General features: G+C 43.6%; 1 protein-coding gene across 2 annotated transcripts in view; it reads left to right on the top strand.

The window, feature by feature from the left end:
* nek7 (NIMA-related kinase 7) overlaps positions 1-26,217 on the top strand; it is an 88,568-nt gene that overhangs the window by 30,964 nt on the left and 31,387 nt on the right. For both annotated transcript variants that reach the window (XM_056275977.1, XM_056275978.1), the window contains 3 exons: positions 6,788-6,898; positions 12,244-12,352; positions 18,945-19,052. In XM_056275977.1, the coding sequence (XP_056131952.1) occupies positions 6,788-6,898; positions 12,244-12,352; positions 18,945-19,052 (328 nt within the window). The remainder of the gene's footprint in view (positions 1-6,787; positions 6,899-12,243; positions 12,353-18,944; positions 19,053-26,217) is intronic.

The raw sequence follows: 26,217 nt of genomic DNA on the forward strand, positions 1-26,217 counted from the left end.
AGTAAAGCTGCTGTGTGATACAAAGGAGGAAGATAACTAGGAACAAAAAAGACACACACACACACACACACACACATGCACATATATATGGGAGAAAACAAGAAAACACTAGCACCAATTAGTTCTTTCCACTTTGACACTTCGGAGAGTCTCCTGGGGCTGTTTGGGCCAATCACAGTCAGCGATACTCAGACGCTGGTGAGACCTGTAAAAAGCTCTGATCTGAGTAGCAGATCATTGATATGACAGGATAAGACGGGGCTTTGCAGCCGTCTTTGCATGTAACCTCTGAGCAGGGGTCAGATGGGGTTTAGGTGTCACCGTGCCAGGTGACTGCTTTCCTTCGCTTCCAGAATTTATCGTTCATTTCCCCGCGTCTCCCTCACTCGTTCTCTCCCCTCGTCTCTCTCCCCCCTTCTCGCTTGATTTCTCTCAACATGTGTCTTAACTGTCTTCTCCGGTCGCCGTTTTTTTGTTATTATCCCCGTTGTCATGCCATTTCCTCCCATCTATTCCTCTCGCGGTGTTTTGCCTGCTTCTTTGCATGGTTCTAGCGGTGTCATGTAGCCGAGTGCTTGTGAATGTGGTGGGTGCGCTTTGCCCCGCGCTGCCAGACCAGCCTAATGAAAGAGAACTGAGTGTGAGAGAGGGAGTCCTTCTGCCTTGTCCCCTGTTAGACAGGCCAGCAGGAGACGCAGCCAAATCAGAATAATGAGAGCCGCACTGGCATGGATCAAGTGGAATGACATCAGCACACACACACTCATGGCCCTTCAACAGTCTGCCCGTCTGTTTGTTTGTCTGTTTATATAGGTCCCCGCTCATTCGTCTGTGTTCTTCTCTTCTGGCGTCATGGTTTCAGCAAGAGAACCCTGCTTCGTCTCTCTGTCTTCTTGTAAAAACCCTGATAGAGATGCTGGCACAGAAATAGCCTGCTTCATGTTAATCTACCAGTTTCACAATTTTTAAAGTCCCACCACTGTCTAATCATTCTTGTTGAGGCTTGTGTGGACTTAGACGACCGGCCCCAGCGTGCATTCTGAAGCCTAACGATACACCCTAATTAGGGGTGAAGAGCAACAATGATGTCTGTTTGCGTTTGTCTGTGTGTTTGTTCCTGGTGGTATGTGTGTGTGTGTGTGTGAGTGTGTTCTTGTGCAGTTGTGAGTGTGTGAGAGGGAAGGCCAGATAGAGAGTGAATGTGAGTGTCTTGAGTTTTGCGTCTGATTAGATCATAGCTGTGATTTATTGGCAGACAAACCTTATTTAACCTGATACGCCATACAGGATACTGACTGTTGTTGTTTTGTTTTGTTTTGTTTTGTTTTGTTTTTTTAACACTTCATTCCTTCCTTCTCAATTTCATAGACCTGGTAATTTTTAGATATTTGTTTATTTAAGAAAATATGTAGTATGTTGCACATGCAAGGACATGGCATAAGCTCACACTGATGGCGGAAATGAGATGCACATAAAAGCTTAAGCGATGCGCCTTTCCTGTTTGTCATACTCTATAGCTGCAATTTGAAAGGGGAAAAAAAACTTATCTGTATTTCAGTGGTAGTGATGAACCCAGATTGGGATGTAAAGCACATTACAACTATTTCATTCCTGCTTGCCAACAATTCAAACCCTTTTCTGGAAGTAATCCAATTCTGAAATTTAACCCTGCCCTGTTTACTACCATGGTTGATTTTATTTAGCTTCTAGCGCAGGGAGATGCTTGGTTCCAGCAAACCAAGTTATTGTTTGTTTGGTAACATCCCACAAAGCCTTGTTTGATTGTGTAATTATATACACTAGTTGAGATGTATCATCTATGCAGCATAAATCGTAACAATCATTGTAATGAATGATGCAATGATAAATAGACTTTGACGGATTGGAAACATATTTGATGATTTGGCACCCGTCATTTACATACATAAATACGTACATGTATGTGTGTGTGGAGCACATCTTGTCGTTTCACTGTATCCTGGGCCTGGGGTTCCAATATAGGAAAAGGAGAGCAGAGCAGGGGGAGAGAGACAGAGGGAGGGAGAGAGAGCTGTCATCACTTTGGCTCTCATGCTCTGCTACGGCATGTGTGGTGCCACACCGAACTGCCATCCTGAGCCAAAAATACATCTGGCAAGAGAGGATTGGGGGGGGGGGGGGACGATGGAGACATGGAGAGGTGAAAGACAGAGGGACCGAGAGAGGGAAGAGGACTGGGGGGAAGGGGCGGCGATGTAGAGGAGAGTGTAGCGTAGCGTAGCGCACTGTACTGTGCTCTCCCGGCGTGATCCGGAGCATGAACATTTCTTTAATCATAGCCGAGGAAGAGAAGAGCACAGCAGAGTGGAGTGGAGGACGTATGTCACTTCGCATGCTCGACCCCTGCCCCATCTGCTCGCATCACGGCCCCTGACACCGCCACGCCACGTGGCTCCATCGCGCTCTCTCTCTCTCTCTCTGTCTCTCGCTCTCTCTGACTTGCTTTTTCTCATTCTCATTCTCTTTTCCTTCTCTTTCCTCTACTTTCTTTGCCTTTTTTAACTCACCGTTATTCCTTCCCTATTCCTTTACCCCCTCCCTACCCCTGCCTGTCCTTTTCCTGTCTGTGTCACTGTGTCATTTGTTTCTTTCCCTTTATACACCCTCCCACCCCCCCCCCCCCCATGTCCTTCTCTGGATGGATAGAGCCTTTTTGTTTATTTCATGGAATGCTGTTCCTGCCTTATTGACCAACCAACAGGAAGGAATCTCACCAAGAGATGAGCCTGGAATGCTTGTTTTTCTGTCTGCCAGCCATGTCAGCCTGTCAAACATCCACATTTGTGTGTGTGTCTGTGTGCACACATGTGAATGTGTATCTGCTTGTATGAATGCATCAGTGTGTGCGTCAGGCATGGGCTGTTGTCTTCGCAGACAGAGAGGTTGTTGTGACATATCACCGAGCTTTGTCACACTCCTGGACAAAACCATCTCATTAGGGCCACACTTGACTACCAAGCAAGGATTTAGCTGTTCTTTTTTTAATTGGGTTTCGCCAACAGGATGCCTTCCACAACTCATGACATAAACCTCCTTGTTATTTATCCTCTGCAAAGGACACAGTTATTCTGATATGAATGTTTAATGTCATCGTGCAGCAGTTGTCATCATTTGGAGATGCCACGTGAAGCTTTGTGCGAGCAAGAAGCGATAGCACAATGTTAGTAAATGCTAGACAACATGCAAAATGAAATAACCATAACTGAAAACCAGGAGTAAATAAATAAAGGCAGCACGGTTGGATGTTGAGTTAATCTACAGCATCAGCTTTTCTTAAAATTAATTATGTGTTTCAGCTAATCCTCATAACCTGGGATCATCAAATTAAAGAAAAGCTGGGTCACAGGTTTGCCTAGAGAGACTGTGATTCATGGGCGTCTGGGTAGCGTTGTGATCGATCCCGTTGCCTACCAACACGGGGATCACTGGTTCGAATCCCTGTTTTACCGCCAGCTTGGTCAGGCGTCCCTACAGGCACAATTGGCCATGTCTGCGGGTGGGAAGCCGGATGTGGGTATGTGTCCTGGTCACTGCACTAGCGCCTCCTCTGGTCGGTTGGGGCGCCTGTTCGGGGGGGGGGGGCTGGGGGGAATAGCATGATCCTCCCACGCGCTACGCCCCCCTGGCGAGACTCCGCACTGTCAGGTGAAAAGAAGCGGCTGGCGACTCCACATGTATGGGAGGAGGCACGTGGTAGTCTGCAGCCCTCCCCGGGTCCGCAGAGGGGTGGAGCAGTGACCGGGACAGCTCGGAAGAGTGGGGTAATTGGCCAAGTACAATTGAGGCGAAAAGGGGGGGGGGGACTCATTCAACTGGAGCAGCCATGTTGGCAGGACTGGGTCCCTACTTGGTCTTGGGACACTGTTCTGTATTTGACCCTATTAGCAAGTGTAGATAGAATGTCAATAGAGTTGTGACCAAGTCACTGTTATGCAAGTCATAAGTAAGTCTCAAGTCTTAACCTTCGAGTCTCAAGTCAAGTCCCAAGTCATGAAGGGCAAGTCTCAAGTCAAGTCCCAAGTCACCGAGCTCAGGTCAAGCCAAGTCACAAGTCCCTAATTTCAGGTGTCAAGTCATCAAGTCTCAAATGTAGGGTGTTTTATACCAATTTAACACATTTTTTTAAAATTCAGGTAATATTAAATTGTTTCATTACAATAGTACATAAATAAACCACAGATAATGTTAGAAATAATTGTTATTTTATTGTGTTCAAATTTGGACAACAGTTGGATTTTGTTTTACATTTAAGAAATAATAAAAGGCACACTCTAAATCACAAATGAGCGCACAACTCTTAATAACTATACAAAACATATTGCTCATTCCAATACACAATAAACAAACACTCTCTCTGCTTGTCTAGTTCGACCTACAATTCATTGCACTTGCAAAATATCAAGTTGGCTAGGACTTTATCGCCTCCCTCCAAAGCCACTCCTCCAAAACACGCAAACACGCACTGCCTGACTAGCATACTGCTGGAGATAGGTTGACAGGCAGGTAGGCCATCCAATCATTTTAACCGGACACCTTAGAATGATTGGATGGGTTTATAACGGTCCTGCGACTTCCACAGATTACTCTTTTTATTTTTTTAATTTAGTGTCAGAGCATTTTATTTATTGATTGCTGTCGGGATGTAAAGAGAATTGCAAAAATATAACAAAAAGTGCTTCTGAAAAAAATCGCCTTCTCTACCTTTAATTATTTGACTCCCTAGATTAGTGGAATCAGGGGTGCTGTTGGTGTAATTCAATAAATACATGGGCTGTGTGTGACGAAAGGCGCACCCTACTTATGTACGCTTATTAAGTACCGATGTTTGTGACGATGTGTACTTAATAAGCGTACATTAAAATATATAGGGGTGCGTTTTTGGTCACAGCCATGGAGGTTTTAGAACCACTGGACTAGACACAAGGGAGTATTTCACAAAGCTGGCTAACTGAGTATGCCTGACATCTGCGCAAAGTAACCCCTGGAAACCTTTCAGATCTGGAACATGGATTGAAGTAAAAAGAGCTGTTCCGGGGTTCACTCTGCGCAGAAGTGAGGCTTACTTAGTTAGCCAGCTTTGTGGAATAACCTACTACCCCATGGCTCTAATCTAAGCCTATGCTTAGTAGGCTATGTTTCATATTGGGTGCAGTGCACTGTGTGTCATGCTCTGAGCATTATTTCAATTGCCATTGTGCCATACAAAAAGTGTTGTAATATAGGAAATTAAAGGTATTAATTTTGGTTTCATGAAACAAGTAAATGTATTTATAAATGTTTATAATTCAATGGAGAAAAATCTTTCCAAAGACATTATATAACTAGATTAATTTGAATCATGGAGATACTTTAATATTTTTTATTTATTTGTTTATTTGACAGGGACAATACACAATAAATATATTGCACCAGAATTAACTATAAGCTAATTTGCATCTGTAGTCCCTCGGCAGCACATAATTCGGAGCATCAAGTCTAAATGCTCAATTAAAAACAGTGTAAACATAATCACGATTGAATACCACTAGTTCAGTGCCCGTTCGGAATGGGCTGATTTTCTCGAGAACCGCATTATATTACACATATTTAAAACTATATCATATTATATTATAGTATGATACGTGAAACCATGCACTGAAACAGTGTTTGATTAGCTAATTATCAGGGGGCAACAGGGGGTATGCTAATTCATTCCGGTGACTGCTACATCGCCCAGACATCGTTTGCCCACTGGGCCAACATAATTGAATATTCGCTGATAGGTGTTCTGAAACAGAACAGTACGTTCAATTGTATTGTTGAGATGAGATTGGGACGATGTTTGGGCGATACAGCCTGGCGTATTCGAAACGGGCAGATTGGGTCTGTGTGTGTCTGACCACTCACACGCTACTGTACCTGTAGGCTAGCAAACAAATTTACTTCTCTTTGTGGCTTTTCAGATGACGCACAAAGTTCGACGTTGTTGAAATCCCATCTGATAATTCTGCTGCACATGTTTTACAAACAGCAGTCCTTTTCTTCCCAACAACTTCGAAGTTCTTATAGCCGTAAATAATTATTTTTGGAATCGTTCCAGCAGCAGCTGCACCTGCCATGATTGCAAACTCTCCACACTCATGTTGAGTAGAGCTGATGTTAGTTTTTGAGTAGCATGATGGTACCTCCAATTAGATTTGAGTATGTTTGTTTTCCCGCCCATCTAAACGTTTGATTGGCCCTACGCGATGTGTGTGCGTAGGTAATTGTGTGCGCACTGGAAATGAAGAATGATTACAAAATAAAATACGAGAGAGGTGCATCCCGCATAAACATTGAGAAAACACTCAAACAATTCTCTCGAGTCATCCAGCTCAAGTCCAAGTCATCGATGTCAAGTCTCAAGTCAAGTCTCAAGTAATTTTCATTTTGGCAAGTCAAGTCGCAAGTCATCAAATTTGTGACTCGAGTCGCACTCGAGTCCAAGTCATGTGACTCGAGTCCACAACTCTGCAATAAAATATCGCATCATTAAAAAAGGACACAGTTGGAAAATCCTGTGCCATCACTATCATTGTGTACAAGTGGCAGCCTGTACTTTGCAGCACACACAAGAATCAGCTGCCTTCTGTATATTGTATAAGGGATCATGGTAACTTAGTTTAGGTGGTGGTGGCCTACAGAGACCTGTCAGTGTTTAAACTGCCATAGCTCATAATCTCTCTTTTACTTCCTTTTTCATGACCCCCTCACCTTTTTGCTTCCACAGCAATTGAACCACCCCAATGTGATAAAGTACCATGCATCTTTTATTGAGGAGAACGAGTTGAACATCGTACTGGAGCTCGCCGACGCCGGAGATCTCTCACGTATGATAAAGGTAAGGGACACCGTACAAGGGCCAACCGCACACCTCGCAACCATTTGAACTCTCCAGCAGCTAAAGATGTACACCTAGATGAGCAGTGGATTAGTTGAACTGGATTCTTGGGGTGTTATTCAGACACATCATTCTCAACAATGGAAGCGTGATTTTGGGTATCAGCCATGCCATCTACAGTTGTTTTTGTGCAGTCAGTGGCTGAAGTATCTGGAAATACTGTTAAACTGGTTATTTTCATTGTATATTTATAAATATGATGAAGCTGTACACTGTCTGTAGCTGATTCTAGCTGTCCATTTGTTTAAACTTATGCAGCATTTTAAGAGATGGCAGTTGTAGTGCTGAGTCCCAGATGAATCTGGAGACCAAACATTTCCAAACACAAAGCTATTTATTCAACCACTGTCTGGGTTTTTTGACCCATCAGTCCTTGGAACGGCTGTCAGTCATAAAATGCAACTTAAAAATCAGTGGAACATAAGCCTATGGTTGGGCTGTCCTACATTACTTTGATATATATCTAATTTTCATCGAGCACTGTGCTCCAGAGCTACTTATCGTTCCTTGGTTCTCGCTTGTTGTCCTGAGTGGGTCAGTGGGAATGCCATTACATAAGCACTATACTAGCACCCCCAAATGGCCCTGTGTCCAGGACAAGTTGGCAGAAGATCGTGGTTATTTGGTAGATACAGCATCTCATGATAAGGATTATGCATTAAAGGATACTGTCACTGAGTTTGATTCTAAAGAAACTACTTGGTTTCAAAAGTTCTCAGAGATTCCTTAAGATACCCTCTCAAGCTCACCCACCCCTTATGCATCTTTGGAAGTTGGACCAGAAACCCCAGTTATTCACAACTTGCCAGTACAGCAAATTAGTGTTGTGTGTGTAAAAAAAAAAGAAGAAGAAAAAAGTCTGGTCTCTCCCATGCATAAATCATGCCACAGCGTTGTATTGGCTGTGCTCGACAAGCCGTTCCCAGTCATACTCAGCAGCCCCACGTCTGCACAGTTCAACGCAGCAAATTAGGAGCAGTGAGGATTAGTGGTACGAGAGATTGAACATGGCAGGCTTTGCACACACAAATGCACACACATGCACTTATACACACACACACACACAAACACACACATATATAGATTTATATATATATATTATATATATATATATCTACTCATACCCCCCCACACACACACACACACACACATCATCACATGCACATATAAGCAAAGTTTTTGCAGTCAGTTTTGCACACACAAGTAAGAGATGGTGCACACAAGCATAACATGGCAGACTTAAGAGGCATGATAACGAACCACCAAGTGTCACTGCTTTCTAGCTGAGCTACCGAGGATGCTGGAAGTATTCAGACTGTATCAACTCCTTATGGCTGCTGCCAACACACACACACACACACACACACACACCCTTCTGCTCCACACCATTCGTCTCCTGCACAGTTCTAAATGATTTGTTTTTCTAATTAAGCAGTGGCAGTCCAGAGGTACGCGCTAGGACTTAGCCCCCCTCCTAGGGCTGTATTGTGAAGTAAACACTCGTACAGTGCGCCATATGTAAAACAGACCCCCCCCGCATGAATTTAACATTTTTTATTCTTTTTGATTTCTCATCCTCCACTCCACTCTCCTTCTGCCGACCCTTCCTCCACCCTCCTCTATTACTCTCCTTCTCTGACCATCTCAGAATTCAAATGAAATCAAATGGTCCTTGATTTGCATGCACTTACAGAATATTGCATGTGCAGTGTTTGCTGTTAAAGGCAAGAAAGAGAGGGTGGTGGTGATGGCGGGTGTCTACGTGCTCCCCCATTGACATCAAACAGTCCTCTGATATGGAAATGGAGGGCAAGGGAAGAATGGTTCCTCAGTGAGGCTTTGTTTGGATGTGGGCCAAGGTGTCTCTCGCTCTTGCTCTCTCTCGCTCTTGCTCTCTCTCTCTCTCTCTCTCTCTCTCTCTCTCTCTCTCTCTCTCTCTCTCTCTCTCTCTCTCTCTCTCTCTCTCTCTCTCTCTCTCTCTCTCTCTCCGCCTGTATCTCTGTCTCTCTCGCCAAGGCACTTCAAGACTGATGACCCAGAGACACTCAGCAGTAGGTTTAGGGTGTTCTGAAAACTTAAAAGGCCAGCTCCTCAGCAGTCCTGGCATCTCTCCATCCTGGACCTGACCTCAGTTTAGGGGATAGGTTATAGTGGCACAAAATATGAAGAAATTGAGACAAAATAAAAAAGATCAAAGCTGCTGAATAACTTAATATAATACCATAAAGATGTTGATTCATTTCTTGACATTTTAATGACATCAACTCAGTTTATTATGTTTCAGGGACATTTTTCTGTTGCACTGTTTTGCATTTTTAGTGAATACTCTTAAGATGGATTGGACTGTTTCATAGCAGATTGAGACATTGCACCATGATTGCTGACATGAAAGTGACCATTCTATATTGTATTTGAGCCTTTTAATGAAGCAGCAATATTTTGGAATATGCAGTTATGCTTTTTTTTGGGTGCAATTTAAATGTTTTGATTGACTAAGGAACATAAAATGATTTTTTTTTTTTTTGCCAAAATGGATATTTAATTAATTTATACACTCACTGGCCACTTTATTAGGTACACCTTGCTAGTACCGGGCTGGACCCCCTTTTGCCTTCAGAACTGCCTTAATCCTTCGTGGCATAGATTCAACAAGGTACTGGAAACATTCCTCAGAGAGTTTGGTCCATATTGACATGATAGCATCACGCAGTTGCTGCAGATTTGTCGGCTGCACATCCATGATACGAATCTCCCGGTCCACCACATCCCAAAGGTGCTCTATTGGATTGAGATCTGGTGACTGTGGAGGCCATTTGAGTACAGTGAACTCATTGTCATGTTCAAGAAACCAGTCTGAGATGATTCGAGCTTTATGACATGGCGCGTTATCCTGCTGGAAGTAGCCATCAGAAGATGGGAACACTGTGGTCATAAAAGGATGGACATGGTCAGCAACAATACTCAGGTAGGCTGTGGCGTTGACACGATGCTCAATTGGTACTAAGGGGCGCAAAGTGTGCCAAGAAAATATCCCCCACACCATTACACCACCACCACCAGCCTGAACCGTTGATACAAGGCAGGATGGATCCATGCTTTCATGTTGTTGACGCCAAACTCTGACCCTACCATCCGAATGTCGCATTAGAAATCGAGACTCATCAGACCAGGCAACGTTTTTCCAATCTTCTATTGTCCAATTTTGGTGAGCCAGTGCAAATTGTAGCCTCAGTTTCCTGTTCGTAGCTGACAGGATTGGCACCCGGTGTGGTCTTTTGCTGCTGTAGCCCATCTGCCTCAAGGTTCGACGTGTTGTGCATTCAGAGATGCTCTTCTGCATATCTCGGTTGTAATGAGTGGTTATTTGAGTTACTGTTGCCTTTCTATCAGCTCGAACCAGTCTGGCCATTCTCCTCTGACCTCTGGCATCAACAAGGCATTTTCGCCCACAGAACTGCCGCTCACTGGATATTTTCTCTTTTTCGGACCATTCTCTGTAAACCCTAGAGATGGTTGTGCGTGAAAATCCCAGTAGATCAGCAGTTTCTGAAATACTCAGACCAGCCCGTCTGGCACCAACAACCATGCCACGTTCAAAGTCACTTAAATCACCTTTCTTCCCCATTCTGATGCTCGGTTTGAACTGCAGCAGATCGTCTTGACCATGTCTACATGCCTAAATGCATTGAGTTGCTGCCATGTGATTGGCTGATTAGAAATTTGCATTAACGAGCAGTTGGACAGGTGTGCCTAATAAAGTGGCCGGTGAGTGTATATGAATGGGGGTGGCACGGTGGCGCAGTGGTTAGCGCGGTCGCCTCACAGCAAGAAGGTTCTGGGTTCGAGCCCAAGGGTAGTCCAGCCTTGGGGGTCGTCCCGGGTTGTCCTCTGTGTGGAGTTCATGTCTGCGTGGGTTTCCTCCGGGTGCTTCGGTTTGCTGGTTTCCTCCCACAGTCCAAGGACATGTAGGGCAGGTGAATAGGCTGTACAAAATTGTGTGTGTGTGTGTGTGTGTGTCAGTGAGAGAGAGAGAGAGCCCCGTGTGATGGCCTGGTGGCCTGTCCAGGGTGTCTCCCTGCCTGCTGCCCAGTGACTGCTGGGATAGGCTCCAGCATCTCCGTGACCCTGAGAGCAGGATAAGCGGTTCAGATAATGGATGGATATTTACATGATGGGTATATGAATGGATATTTAGGTAATCCCATGTTGAGGGTATGACATAAGCTGTTGTGGGGCATGATATTAAGCAGATCTAGATAAATCTTACTGCATGGTCAATGCATAATACTAATACAGTTTCAGTTATAATACTGGTGTTACATTTCACCGATGGTGATTTTTAATTGGCACAAGTTCAGGTATTGTACAGTGGCTTTGATCGTGAGCAAATTGAACCAGAGGAGGACTGTCACTATGTCTTATCCTTGACCAGTGCATATTGCAATAGCTTTACTTTAAAGCGTTTACTTCTAAAATATTTTTTATACAAGAGCGGTTAACGTAGGAAAGGTTAGAGAGAGAGCCATGCATTCTCTTGACACTGCAGTGAATTTATGTTCCCCGCCTCAGTTCAGGGAGCCACCACCCAGGCCCGAAAATCCTGCTTCTTACCAAACCTCTTTGCTATTTTTTGTGTTCTTTCTGGGGTCTTGTCAAAGGAGTCCCTGTCACCAGTTAGCTGTTGCTTCTTGTCATTGTTGATCGATCTGCTGTGATGTCTTGAGTCAACACTGTCATCGCTGTGGCTTCTCTGAGAAGGGACCACAGTCTTGATGATCCAGAACAACTTACTTACTTCTCAACCCCCACCCCGCCCGCGCCCAGCAAAAAAGAGCCATGGGCCAGATGGGAGAGTTTTGGAAGGAACCACAAATTTCTTTTTCCCGCTCCTGAAAGTGCATGTGCTTTCCATTGCAGGGCATAGTGAAAATGAGACGCTGGCTTGGTTAGGGTAAGAAGAGATTGGGAGGAGAAAGAGGTCTGGGTTCCATTAACAGAGGAGTCTTGGTACTGTGGAGAGAGGGGCAGGGGATTGATGCTGTGCACTCCCACACACACACATAAACTCACTAACCATTGTTCCTACTTTTCTCAAAATGATACCCTCCGCCTCAATGGGCCTATTGCTGCGTCTATTAAAGGGTTTGTTCCTTCCTTCCAGGTTCACATATGTTGTTTTGATTCTTTATCTTGTGTGTGTGTGTGTGTGTGTGTGTGTGTGTGTGTGTGTGTGTGTGTGTGTGTGTGTGTGTGTGTGTGTGTGTGTGTGTGTGTGTGTGTTGCAGCACTTTAAAAAGCAGAGGAGGCTGATCCCAGAGAGAACGGTGTGGAAGTATTTTGTCCAGCTCTGTAGTGCACTGGAGCATATGCACTCACGGAGAGTCATGCATAGAGGTATTGTTGATACAAACACGCACACACACACACACACACACACACACACACACACACACACACACACACACAAATAGGCTTCCCCACTTAGTAAACACAAGCTTTTCTTAGATTTGATGCAGTTTACATATGACACGGTACAACTGTTTATACCTATGCTGCAGGTATTTTCGCTCCCTTGATTAAACTTTTAAAAACTCCTGCAGTAATACTGATGGGCTGATGTCTCATGGTAAGACATCTGCAAAGACTGTAGCAGCAGTCACCTTCATTGTTTCTCCTAGAAATGCTCTATTTGTGGGTGAGGGTGGTAAGGTATGTTGTCAATCGGGGGGGAATGGCGGTGAAATTCTTCCCCGTTTTGACATCGTAGTGTTAAACTCGCCACAGCCTTCTGTTACAAATAGTCAGCTTCACTGTGGTGGTTCTTTAAAAAGCATGCGGTATGAAAATACGACTAGTCTCGTCCCGCGATTTATCACCTTTCAACTTGTTGGACCAAACAGTTGTGTGGAATATAAGGCAGTCTAAGGGGGAAACAAATACTGAATTTGATGCAAGTCATCTGCGTCAACAGTGCTGCGCCCCTCCTGCATGGATTTATTATGAGACAGGGCGACAGATTATTATTTTGAGAAGCTTTCATTCTGTGGGACAGTAAAGTGCATTGTTTGTTGCACCTATGTGTTTTTGTTTGCACTGAAAATGAAAACTTCATTTTCACATTTCACCTTTGGTGGGGGAATTAGTGGGCGGGTATTCGCCGTAAGTGGTCGGCCTGCCTACTAATGCCTAACACAGGGTTAACACTGAATTTTCTCGGCTGCCGTGGATGCAGTGGCGCCGTAAGTGGGTATAATGTTAAGAAGACTCTAAGGGCGCCAGACTAGAGGGGGCGCCACAATGGTGCTCAAAAACATTTTTTTAATAAATTTATTTCTAGTTTTTCCCCTTATCCCACCCGATTACCCAATGGCATATGGCCAGATCTTGTCGAAGACCTCTCTGATTTGCGATCCACAGGAAGGAGAGATCCACAGGAAAGAGCCCACAGGTTCAATCTGGGCTATGGTGGTATCACATTCCTTTTTGTTCAGAGCATTTTATATGTACATTTGTCAAACTAAGAAGACGGGTCCCTTGTTGGAGAAGCTGTTGATGAGGGGATTGCTGGGCAAGCTGGTAGCATGGGATGAAGGTAGAGGGAGGGGTTTAATGTTTGGAGAAGTCAGGAAAAGAATAGAATAATAATTTGATTAGTTAAATAAATAAAGGGCGCTCAGTCATATTCTTTATAGGGGCGCAAAATCCCTGGCGGCACCCTTGCGTGGATGTCATGGTTGTCGTGCGATGAGTGGCAGCATAAACCCAGTCAAATTTCCAAGAAATAATTGTCCACATGAAAGCGTACACAGATGTGATGGGTATAGAGGTTTCCCATCAGCTGTGATAACACAATGTTATTTTAACATAGCCGTTTATAGGCTGTCTTAAATTGAATGTAGTTTCATCTGCCTAGCAGTTATAGGATGCTGCGAGTGAGGTGTTTTATTATGTCTTTTTTTTTTAACTGTATTAAAAGTTATTCAGATTTTTCTTTGGATAATTTATATATCTTTTGGGTTGTTGTGAGAATGAGTGCACAAAGAAAATAATCAGTTAAGCATAGAAAACGTAATGTAAATACACGTGTTGAGTTTGTTGTAGGGCTGGGCGATATGGACAAAATCAAATGACAATATATACCTCGATTTCCATATTGTGACAATATTGTAGAGATGACTATTGGTGCTCTCACAAAATATTTACACAATGGCATTTTTGATAAACACTCATTAGTAATGTGGATATAATGTCCACACAGGTAGAGACAAATAATGTAAGTCAAGTCAGTTTTATTTGTAGCGCTCAATATCACAATTTACAAATTTGCCTCAGGGGGCTTTACAGCAACACAACATCCTGTCCTTAGACCTTCGCATAGGATAAGGAACAACTCCCTAAAAAAAAAACCTTTAACAGTGAGAAAAAATAGGTGAAACCTCAGGGAGAGCAACAGAGGAGGGATCTCTCTCCCAAGACGGACAACGTGCAATGGATGTTGTGTTTACACAACTTACAGAATACAACATTGAAAGAGGATAACCAAATTATAATGGAATTATAAAATATATGAAGAATATGATGAGGAGGATGCCAAGCAGTGCCCAGACGGCAACAGAACAGCCCAGGACCCGAGCCACATGACCACCATCACCATGTTTTTTTTTAATAGTAATATATAGTCCCTGCAGTGGATATTGTGAAGTTATATAACTTCATTAAATGAAACCTGCAACAGTAGGGAAAGTGCTCAACAAACAAGGAGCAAAATAATCCAGTGATTCAAGTAATTTAATACATTACAAGCCTGTTTCATGCTACGTGCACTAATCAGCAGTCACTAGAGCCAAACGGCAAAGAACATAACATATATATATAACTTTCTCGCTGTGCACATCACGTGTACAATGTCCAATGGGGAAGGGGGAGGTGCCTCCATTCAAATACATGTGATCGCTAACCGTCCAGTAGGAGGGGGAGGGGGAGGTTGCATACAAAGTTAATGGCCTTTGTCTCAACCACCTGGAAAATTCTCTCAAAAAAGAAAGCATATTCAACCGGTAGCAAAATGTATAATCTGTGTCTAACTGAAAAGTATTTTATCATTTGCAAACCAGAAATGTCAACATTGAATAACAGGAATGAATTGGCCAGCAGTTGCAGACACAGATATAAGCATCTATTTTGTAATTGTAAATAAACAAATGCCTTTACCTTTGTATGCAACCTCCCCCTCCAACTGGATGGTTAGCGATGACATGTATTTGAATGGCGGCACCTCCCCCTTCTCCATTGGACGTTGTGCACGGCGAGACAGTGTGTCAAATGTGTCAGTTGTTATATGTTATGTTCTTTGCCGTTTGGCTCTAGTGACAGCTGATGATTGCATATAGCATGAAACAGGCTTGTGCTGTCTATTAAAGAATTACTTGAGTCACTGGATATATATATATATATATATATATATATATATATATATATATATATATATATATATATAAACGTATACACACACACACACACATACATTCACACCTAGAGACAATTTAGTACGGCCGATTCACCTGACCCACATGTCTTTGGACTGTGGGAGGAAACCGGATCACCTGGAGGAAACCCACGCGGACACGGGGAGAACATGCAAACTCCACGCAGAGGATGACCCGGGACAATCCCCAAGGTTGGTCTACCCCGGGGCTCAAACGCAGGACCTTCTTGCTGTGAGGCGACAGCACTAACCACCATGGTGCCACTGTGCCGCCCAGCTAGAACAGTCTAAGTTCAGATAATTGCATCTCTTTACTGTCATGCAGCTTTTAAAAAAAGGAAAAGACATCACTTATATCATATCACGATATTACGATATCCAAAATCTCAGATGATATCTAGTCTTATATCACGATATTGATATGATATCAATATATTGCCCAGCTCTAGTTTGTGGCTTGCAATATTGAAAGCCTGTAAAAACAAGTTTCCGGCACAGTTGAGCGTTTATGAGAGAGATTTTAGGGTTTTTGTATTATTGTTTAATACCATTCAGAGACTGCCATATAGTCTGCTGGAAAACCACTAACCATCACATAGGCTCAGTGCTGAGAAACTCCATTGGCATCGCACCTCAGTACAAAAGGGATAAAGTGTGTGCTGAAATCAACTTCTGCAGACAAAATGGTGGAAAGTGTGTCAAAAGGCGATGAGTACAAATTAGACTATGAACTTTAGCTCAAGAAAATGGTGTAGAAGAAAAAAGCAGTTGACTTAATGGCCTGCCATGCCTTGCTCGAAGTTTTACTTGCTGTATGCTGACCACACATGACATCGGAGCATTTATGCAAGCAATCTGGGGGATTTCTCTGAGTGGTTTGAAATGGTTTCGGTGGTGGTATTTATGAAACTCCCCGATGACTGGGCGATTTCTCCTAAAAATGACTTTCAGAGAATGTCTTAGGTGTATGAGCTCTTTATTTTCAATCAGTCACTTGAATCGTTAGTTTATGTTATAATCTATCCTCCTAACTGTATTTTACCATGTGTTTACTTTTACTTTAAAGTGGGTCTTTCAGACTGGATTTTCTATAGTGTGAACTGCTTTGTTGTATATGGCAAAGAAGGCCTGACCGGAGGTGTTGAACAGCACATAGACCAGAGAACACAGTGTTTATGGGCCCACATGCTTCCAATAAGGCCCAGTCATATCAAGGCCTGAATTCATGTGTATGGGCTGTTGAAGCCATACACATCTACAGGTGATGGCGTTGTGTTGGACTGCCTCTGATTAGGGCACAGAGACACTAATGAACCCAGAGCTCGGCGCTTTAATGGTCACTTAAGCAGAGACCGTCTATTCAAAAGCCACTTACAATTATACGGGAGTAGTAAATTTCAAAGGCTGTTGCAGGTCACATTAACGTTACTTTAGAGAAAGCAATGGAAAGTGCCCCTCATGACCCACATTAAGTGGAATCAATCATTTTTTTAAGTATATGTGTACAATTCAATTATATTTTCCAAGTAAACAATATAAAGGAATTATATCCCTCACCAAACTCGGCACCATAGGATTCGGTTGAGTGATGCAAATAGCATATGAACAAGACTAGGTATAAACCTAGTTTATGGCTGGACCGTGTATGGCCAGTGTTTGAAATTTTTTACCGTTTGTTACAGGGCTAGTCAGTGGTAGTGTCTATAATGTGAATTCCTGGAAATTAAATGTTCATCTGCAATTTTCTCTAGTGGTCCCAGTAATATTTGTTGTTAGCGTGTACTGAAGTAGCATATCGCATGACATGGTTAAGCTACATTCAAGAACGATCCTTTCCACTCATATCTTGGGATGTTTGATTTGAAAGAGAACTTAATTTAATTGAAAGTATACCTATTCTAATTATCTGTTAACTCCCCCTCCTCTTTCACCTGTTTCTGTCTGCGGGTGTTTCTCGTTTTTCTAGGATTCGCTCTGTGTTGACAGGCAAATTCACAAAGAATAGAATGTGGCCGCCGATAGCGCCATGAATTATGCGTCACTTGCAACTGCTGCCCTGTCTCAAGGCCCGATTCACAAAAGATAATTGCGCAAATGATGTTACAACACAAACACGCTCATAAAGTTTCGCAGCTGAGTGCAATTTGCCCTTGTTTTGCGTCTGATTGCAATTATCCATGTGGCAAAATATAAATCGTGACTTTGTGCCAAGAACACAGTTGGCAGGTTCGGTGTCATCCTTGATGTCATCAAGTGTAGTAACAAGAGTTGTTAGACTTGGCAACCGGTATCTGCGAATGATTTCGGTCTCCGTTAAGTCAAAAAGTGATTTTTCCTGCGAAATATTTGCTCACTAGCATGCCTGGCATGACGGTGCCTTCGCCTGGCTACAGTCACTACTGCTATGCTCATTGAAAAGTCTGGCATGACACCCCTTATAAATACGCTTCACTTACCACCAACTCTCTGAAGACGCTAATAATCTTCCCTCTGTGTGTGGTTGTTAGCACTGGTGTTTGTGAATTGGACTTTTTATTTTTTGCAATGAGGCTCATTCGCATAGAAAGGGGGCAATTTTGTGTCAAATGTATGCATATTACCTAATTTCTATAAGTGCAAATAGCTCTGGCGCACTGAGATGCTATTAGCTTGGCAGTGCAGTTAGTTAGCCCTTTGTACCCTCTGCAGGTGCTTTGAGAATTACGCGGTTTCTTTTTGTCTTATTTGTGCAGGTTTAAGCCGCACAGTCCTTCTGTGATGAATTCGCCAGTGAGTGTTTTGTCAGAGGGATTTTTATTTGGGGTGCTTTAACGGTGCGCTCTCCCCGATGCCTCTCGGCACTCAGCTGACCAATCGTGTAACTTCAGTGATGTTGTTGGTCACCTGATCCGGCAGCCCAATCATGTCAAATGTGATCACTCAGTCAGTCATGCTAACATGGTGGCTCAGTCAGTCAGTCAGTCAGTCAGTCAGTCAGTCAGTCAGTCAGTCAGTCAGTCAGTCAGTCAGTCAGTCAGGGACCTTTGTGTCTATAGGGCTGGCCTGCCGACCAGTCCATCCAAGGTAAATGGTAGAAGCTGAAGGGGGAACTGGCTTTTTTTTTGTAAAGGCATTGTATGTCTTAGTTAAACATTAAGTTTATGATGATGTGCTGTTCTACATGCTGCCCTCTTCTTTGGCTGGGTTTGTTGGATAGGTTTGTTTTCTGTACATATATGTTTTTGGTGTTCAAATTTTCTGTTGCAATATTGTCAAGAGAGGGTGAAATTTACATGAACTTTAAACTGTTGATGCTGCTGGGAGAGGCAGTTAACCACTATTTGAGTTTCGTTGAATGAAATTGTAAACACACAGCGCAACTTTTCTTTTTGCCCCAAACTTATCGCACGATTTTCTCTTCTCTTATCTCCTCCCGTTTCCTGTTTCATTTCCTGTCCTGTCCTTTTTTGTTTCATTTCATTTCTTTTCCTCCCCTCTCCTCTGCTATCCTCTCCTCTCCAGACATCAAACCAGCCAACGTGTTCATCACAGCCACGGGGGTGGTGAAGCTTGGAGACTTGGGACTGGGACGATTCTTTAGTTCCAAAACCACTGCCGCTCACTCACTAGGTAAATCACAGCTGTCTAGACATATTCACACACACACACACACACACACACACATGCACACACACACACGCACGCACGCACGCACAGGCTCCTTAGTAATCACTTGAAGCTGGATGTGTTTCATTAGACACGGTGAGCCCAGAACCATGTGTCATGTTGTAGTGCTCCAGGGCTGTGGCTACACCCCTGCAGCCCCTTCATTGGCCGGTTAGCCACTTCCTGTTGCCTTGACCTTTGATCCTGACACAGATGATGTCTGGGCAGAGCCTGTTGACACACAGCTCTGATTGTGACTTTGTGCCATAAAACATACCAGCCAATGTGTCAAACAGGGTTAATGTTGGTGTTACCAGGTGTAGGTATGTGTGTGTGTGTGTGTGTGTGTGTGTGTGTGTGTGTGCGTGCGTGCGTGCGTGCGTGCGTGCGTGCGTGCGTGCGTGCGTGCTTGTAGGAAGTGAAGTCATTTCACACTATTTTTTTTTTCTTGGTTTAAAACAGTGATTTTGTTGCCCTTAAATTGCCACAATTAATAGCGGGGTTAGTTTTATAGGGGGTTCGTTTTGAACTTTTTGAAATTATATTTTGTAGATATGTGGTCAGGGAATTGCTTTATTGATGAAGAATATTTTTTTATTTGCCGATCAACCGTCAGAGTTAATATTATCAACATACTTAAACAACGATGAAATTTCTTTGCCTTTTTTCTTCTTTTCAGTTTTAATCCTCATTTTAAACCCGTATCCATACAGGGATTGAACACAAATTCTTACACGTAGATGTGCTAATTTTGCATCGCTCGTCAAAACTGTGAGCCTAACCAAGCATCAAATTGGTTTTATGTCGGTGCTGATACAACAGTTTTCAATACATATGGTCCATGAATTGCCCATTTTTTTGCACGCATGCATAGCATTTTAACTACCGACTGAAACAATGCAGGTGATTATTGAATTCCAAAGGAATGAATGTATTTGGTAAAGCCTTGGAATGTGCTTTTACTTCAAACCCAAAGGAAGTTTGTTTTTTTGTCAGTGGCAGCCATGAACGGCTGACCCACCCCCCACCCCACCCCTCCACCCACCCCCAAAATCCTGCCTTAGTCAACTGTCTGGCGCTCGCCTCACTTCTGAGAAGAACCGGAGTCACACACACACACACACACACACACACACACACACACACACACACACACACACACACACACCTCATTTTAGAGATGCCCTAGTGTTTAAAATACAGACCCACATCTTTACAGTTTGTTAACAGCCTGTCCCTGCCTGCCTTTATAACCGTACTCTATTGTAAAAGTCTCTCTGCTTCAGCGTTCCGGCAGCAAAATTCTTTTGTCAGTTTAATCAGCGAACAGGAAAGTTTTGCCCATCTTTTTTTTTCTTCTTCTTCTTTGTTGGACCGTTTTACATTGCTCCGCCCGCGTAAATGCTCTGCATCAAATGCCATGATGATATTGAAATTATTTTCCAGATTTCAGTGAAAATGCGTATACTAATTTAGTTCATTTAGTTCAACATGTAACTGAATGGGGGAAAGCTGTGGCAAAGATTAGAATGTGGTAGAACTTGCTAGAAATTTTCTCAACTGCTTTCATGAGGCACACTTACAAACGGCACGATACAGTAAAATTGCAAAAGTCCCAGAGCAATTTATGTGCTCAGATTCAGAATTTATGTGCTCAGACTCAGAAATATAGAAAATATCGTGTATATAGATAAATATAAACCCTGTCATTCCCACTGTCTGGCTTCCCTTTTTACAAACTGTTAGGAAGTTAATACCGCAAACAGTGCACTGTTCTCTGCCTCTGTACGGCAGCACCCCAGCCTGGAAAGGGTGTGAAAGCTGTGATCAGATGAACGGAAGCCTTATCAGATAAGCAGCCAGCAGACTGAGGTGAAAGTGTTATGTGATCGCTCATTAAACGTTGAGTCCACAGCACCCTCTTTAGGTTGAGAAAGGATTAGCAGGTTCTCTCAGTGTAGGGGTCACCTGGAACATTGGAGTCATCAGTACTAGCCACCTAGAAGCATCCTCGCTAGCCGCTGGAATATACAAGCACAACATGGTGTAATCCTCTTCTTTGTCAAGTTTGATAATAAGAATAAGATGAAGAATAACTATGTATACAGCACTTTTTAAAAACAGTTTGTAAAACGCTTCACAAGAAGACACAAAAATCGGTCAGGGCTACAAAACAAACAAGATCAAAGGAATATAAACGACAAAAGAACAAGCAAAGAGGAAGAAAAATACCCTGTGCCCTGTAACATACATAAAATGTGCGCACGCATACATACACACACCCCAACCCACACATACAAACAAGAGAAACATTATCCAAAACAGTTAAAGGAAATGAATGAGTGGCTTTTAAACTGTTAAGTTTAAAGAAGTGACTTAAAAGAAGCCTCAGGTTAAATCGAATTGATCATCATAAATCTTTCTCAGTGCACAGATAATTGTGTATGGTTACCGTTTAAGTAAAAAAAAATAAACATGCATCCAAATTATAGTTATGTGGTTTCACGTAATACATTATGCATGTGTTTTGTAGAATGTGCCTTTAACCGGGTTCCCTTTCAGTCGATTAACTTGGTACAACATGTATTATATGGGATAAAACGCCCTGCTTATTCAGGCTAAAGGCACCTCTGTTTTGCACCTGAAGGCAAATGATGAGTCGTGACACATGGTGGTCTGGCTCCACCCCCTAGGCTTTAAAGCATTGTCACCAGCAGCATCCTTTAGTTCTGTCACTCTTCACCTTGCAAAGAACACTTATAAATATCGCAGACAACTTGGCAAAACTTTCGACTTAGCTCGCTGGGTTCCACCGGGTTAGTCTGACAACAGCCTCATACTGGTGAGTCAGCTTTCCACGGAGCACTATTTTTGAAAGTTTTTGTATATCGGTTTTTGTTTGTTTTATTCATCTCAGTGGTTGAGCTGTGCTAGTTTAGCTTTGCTAACGGCTGCAGCCAGCAAACATGAGTGAGCGAACTCAAGCCAATTCTTCCAAGAAGATAACTACCGCTCATCTTTGTTCTTAAGGCTGTGGTTTTTCTGTGCACAAGAAACTCCACGATGCTTGCTCGGTCTGTTTGGGAATCATCCATGCTAGAAGAGTGCTGAATAAGCCTGATGCTTGTGCACTCTGTGGCCTGCTCAGGCAGACGACTCAAACGGCGTGTGACTTTTGGCCAATGGATTTTGGGTTAAGCTGTGGTGCGGCAGGAGGACCCTCTCCTCTTGGAAATTTCCAGACAGACCCTCTCTGATATGGAGGCTGAGGCGGGCAGAGAAGCAGGGCTCTCTTGAAGTGACAAAGTGGAGCAGGAAATGGATGATATGGAGCCGACATGCTCTGCAAATTTCATGATCGCAGGCGGGCTCCTTTTGGATTATGCAAATTTCATGACCACAGGTGAGCTCCTTTCAGACTATCAGGAGGAGGAGGATATTGTGGAGATGGACTACAGCCTTTCTGGAGACAAGCACGAGGAGTTGAAGACAGATCAGGCTACCTCTGGTGCTGCAGAGGTTAGCCAAGACATTACGGATAACTCTTTTCTCTACCTGTTTCGCCGGGCTGCTAGCAAGCTGAAGGTAGACTGGCCTGCGCTACTTCTGACACAGAAACGAATAATCTTGCAGGGTTTTTTTCCTTACTCCATTGGTGACTATAGTCAGAAACTGCTTTCCCATATTTCTGGATTTCCTTACCGAATTGACATCTACCTGGGACAAACCACTGTCTACTCGTACTGCTGTGCCTGGATAATGCACAGTTCCTGGATCTGGGTGGGGCTGATAAGGCAGGCTTGGTAAATCCTCCTTCCATGGAGCCACCCTTGACTTCTTACCTTGCGCCGTCCCACAACTTGTGGGTCCAGTGGTCCTGCCTTCTAAACACTGCCGTTTCTCCTGCACTCAGCTGGATAAAGTTTACAGGGCACAGGCTGGCACTGCCAGGGCTTTGAGTTCTGTTACCCTCCTTCAGACTTGCCAAGCTATGTCTCTGGCAGCTGGAATCGAAACTACCTGCAGGCAGCCCCCCTGTCCCCGCTGATGGATGAAATCAGGGCATTATTTGACTATATTTTGCACATGTCACAGTGCTGTCACTGGGCTGGGACTTAGCAAGCACAGTGATAACACGATATCTGTGGTTGACGTTGTTGAACATGCCTGACAGAGACAGGGCAGCATATCTGGATGAGCGCATTTCAATGGAGGGTCTGTTTGGCCAGACGTTTGAGTCCAGTCAGGCTAAGTTTGAGTGTAGGAAGCTGCAGGCAGATGCACTATGGAGAGCACTACCTAGGAGGGAGGTGAGACAAAAGCCACCACCCAGCACATTCAAGTCAGCCTCATTGCCTTCCCTACAGTGGAAATGGTCCCAGCAGCTGTAGCCAGGATGCCCTCTTCAAGGCAGCCAGTGAAATTTTCCCTGCGCATCTCTGCCTGGAGAAAAGGACCTCCTCCTTGCCTCATGAAGGACACCACAGCGAGGCAGAAGAAACCAGCATCCTCTTAACTATGGAGGAGAGGAGAGAGAGGCAGTTATGGACTGTAGAGCTCACTGCCCTCATCTTGTGCCATTCAAGAGGCCGTGTCCTATTTCTGTTCAGGGGTCAAGCCCAAATCAGGCATGAGGATAACCACATTTAACCAGGGCCATTTGTCAAAGCCAGGAAGATGCTCAAACAGTGCACCAGCTGATTGAAGACAGGAGAAGAACAACAGCTGCCTAAGCGTAAACCAGTGGCGATTCCGTATGCGGTGGGTGTGTCAAAACAGTTGAGACACGTACAGTGCTGCTTGAAAGTTTGTGAACCCTCCACACAGGGTCACTGTTTTTGTAAAAAACATTAAAATAAGCTTATTACACATACATCCAAATCCCAATTTGTAAAGCACACCTTCCAAATAATGGACACACACACAAAAAGCGATATATTTTCATTATGTAATTCAAAAAAGGTGGTTTATTTCACAAAAACTGAAAATTTAACATGTGCAAAAGTATGTGAACCCTTGTATTAGTAGCTTGTGGCTCCTCCTTTTGCAGCCATTACTTCAACCAAACGTCTTCTGTAACCACTAACCAGTCTCTCGCATCTGCTTATGGGGCTTTTTGCCCACTCCTCCTTGCAGAACTCAGCCAGTTGAGAGAGGTTGGAGGGACATCTGGTATGTGCCAACTTCTTCAGGGCTTGCCACATTTCGATTGGATTAAGGTCCGGACTTTGACTGGGCCTATCCAGAGTACGAATCCTCTTTCTCTGAAGCCATTCCTTTGTAGTTTTGCTGGAATGCTTTGGGTCATTGTCTTGTTGCACAATCCATTTTCATCCCAGCTTCAACTCCCTGACTGATGGCAGGAGATTCTGGTCAAGAATTTGTTGATATGCCGGCGAATTCATGGTTCCTTGGATAATATGGAGTCGTCCAGGTCCAGAAGCAGAAAAGCAGCCCCAGACCTTCACATTTGCACCACCATGCTTCACTGTTGGGAGGAGGTTCTTTTCTTCATATGCAGTGTTGGCTTTTCTCCAAACATGTCCCAGATGCTACCAGAGAGGTCTGCAACTCTCTAGAGGTAATGTGTGGGTTGGCCTTTACCTGATTTATTATTTTTCTGGTGCTTCTGGGTGATAGTTTTGATGGGCGTCCACTTCTAGGCAGAGTTGCTGTCATGTTGACTGCTGTCCATTTGTAAATTATTTGTCTTACAGTGGATGGATGGAGCTGGAATCTTTTGGAGATGGTCTTATAGCCCTCCCCAGACTGATGGGCTATCACTACCCTCTTCTTCATGTCCTCGGATACCACCTTTGCTCTCGGCATTGTTGATTTGTATGGGACCACAGTGGTTTGGTTGATTTCCTCTCTCTTTTAATTCGTGCAGGCCAAACCCTTTCCCAAGGATGTCTCATTTCATTGGTCTGCTTAAATGATTAATTAAGCACCCAAATGTGTTTCACCTAAGTCTGTTACCTGCTTGACTTAACCAATGCAGCTGGGGGTTCACTTACTTTTGCACATACACTAATTCCATGTTTCATGTAGTTTTTGGGCTACTTAAACAAGTCCCACTAAACAAGTAGATGCAATTGATAAACATATATCTGACATTTCATATATAAAAACTGGTGATGATAAAATAAGAAAATCATGGTAAAACAACAGAAAAATCTAAACTGATCAAGGGGTTCACATACTTTCAAGCAGCACTGTATTTTCCAAACACTGCGTCTCAGTTGCTTTCAAACTCCAAAATGCACTGCACCAGAAATTGGTCCACTCCAAGGATCGGGTCCCCCAGCACATACAGAGCAATATAGTGTACACTGTTAAGTGCGGGGAGGACTCCTGCGACTTGTACATCGGGGAAACCAAACAGACACTGGTGAAGAGGATGGCACAACACAGAAGAGCTAACGTGTCAGGCCAGGATTCCACAGTCTACACTCATCTCCAGGCCAGTGACCACTCTTTCAAGGATGAGGATGTGCACATCCTTAATAGGGAGGAATGCTGGTCTGAACAAGGAGTCAAGAGACCATCTATGTGAAGAAGGAACTACCATCCCTAAACCGGGGGGGGGGGGGCTAAGAGTACTTCTGTCACCATCTTACAATGCTGCGATTGCAACTATTCTCCAATTCTCTGTGAATAGCACACATGGCCATTGTAACTCTAGTTAATGGACATGGTAGTTGGCATATGAAACTGATTGTTGGTTCGGTCATTGTGCAACTGTGCTTTTTATAAAGGTTGGGATACCTGCAGTCAGTTGAGACTAAAGAAGTCACTTAGATGAATGATGAAACGTTTCTCCCAATAAATGTTATGTCAAGATGAACTGATTCAACTTTCTGTGATCAGTTGACACAAAGTTTCTCTCATATAAGACATCCCTCCTTTTAGCGTTGGCATTGGCTAAATGGGTAGGGGATCTTCATGCTATGTCAATACATCCAGCATGCCTACTTTTTACACCAGGGGATACTATGGTGATGCTACACCTTAATACAACATATATATTCCTAAACTCATGTCTATGTCCTGTAGTTCATTGGCTTTTGAGTTAAGTCCACTGTCCCCTCCTTCTTTCACATCAGAGGAGCCCAGAAGGTTGCATGTG

This window comes from Lampris incognitus, chromosome 3 (genome assembly GCF_029633865.1).
Source record: "Lampris incognitus isolate fLamInc1 chromosome 3, fLamInc1.hap2, whole genome shotgun sequence".
NCBI lineage: Eukaryota > Metazoa > Chordata > Actinopteri > Lampriformes > Lampridae > Lampris > Lampris incognitus.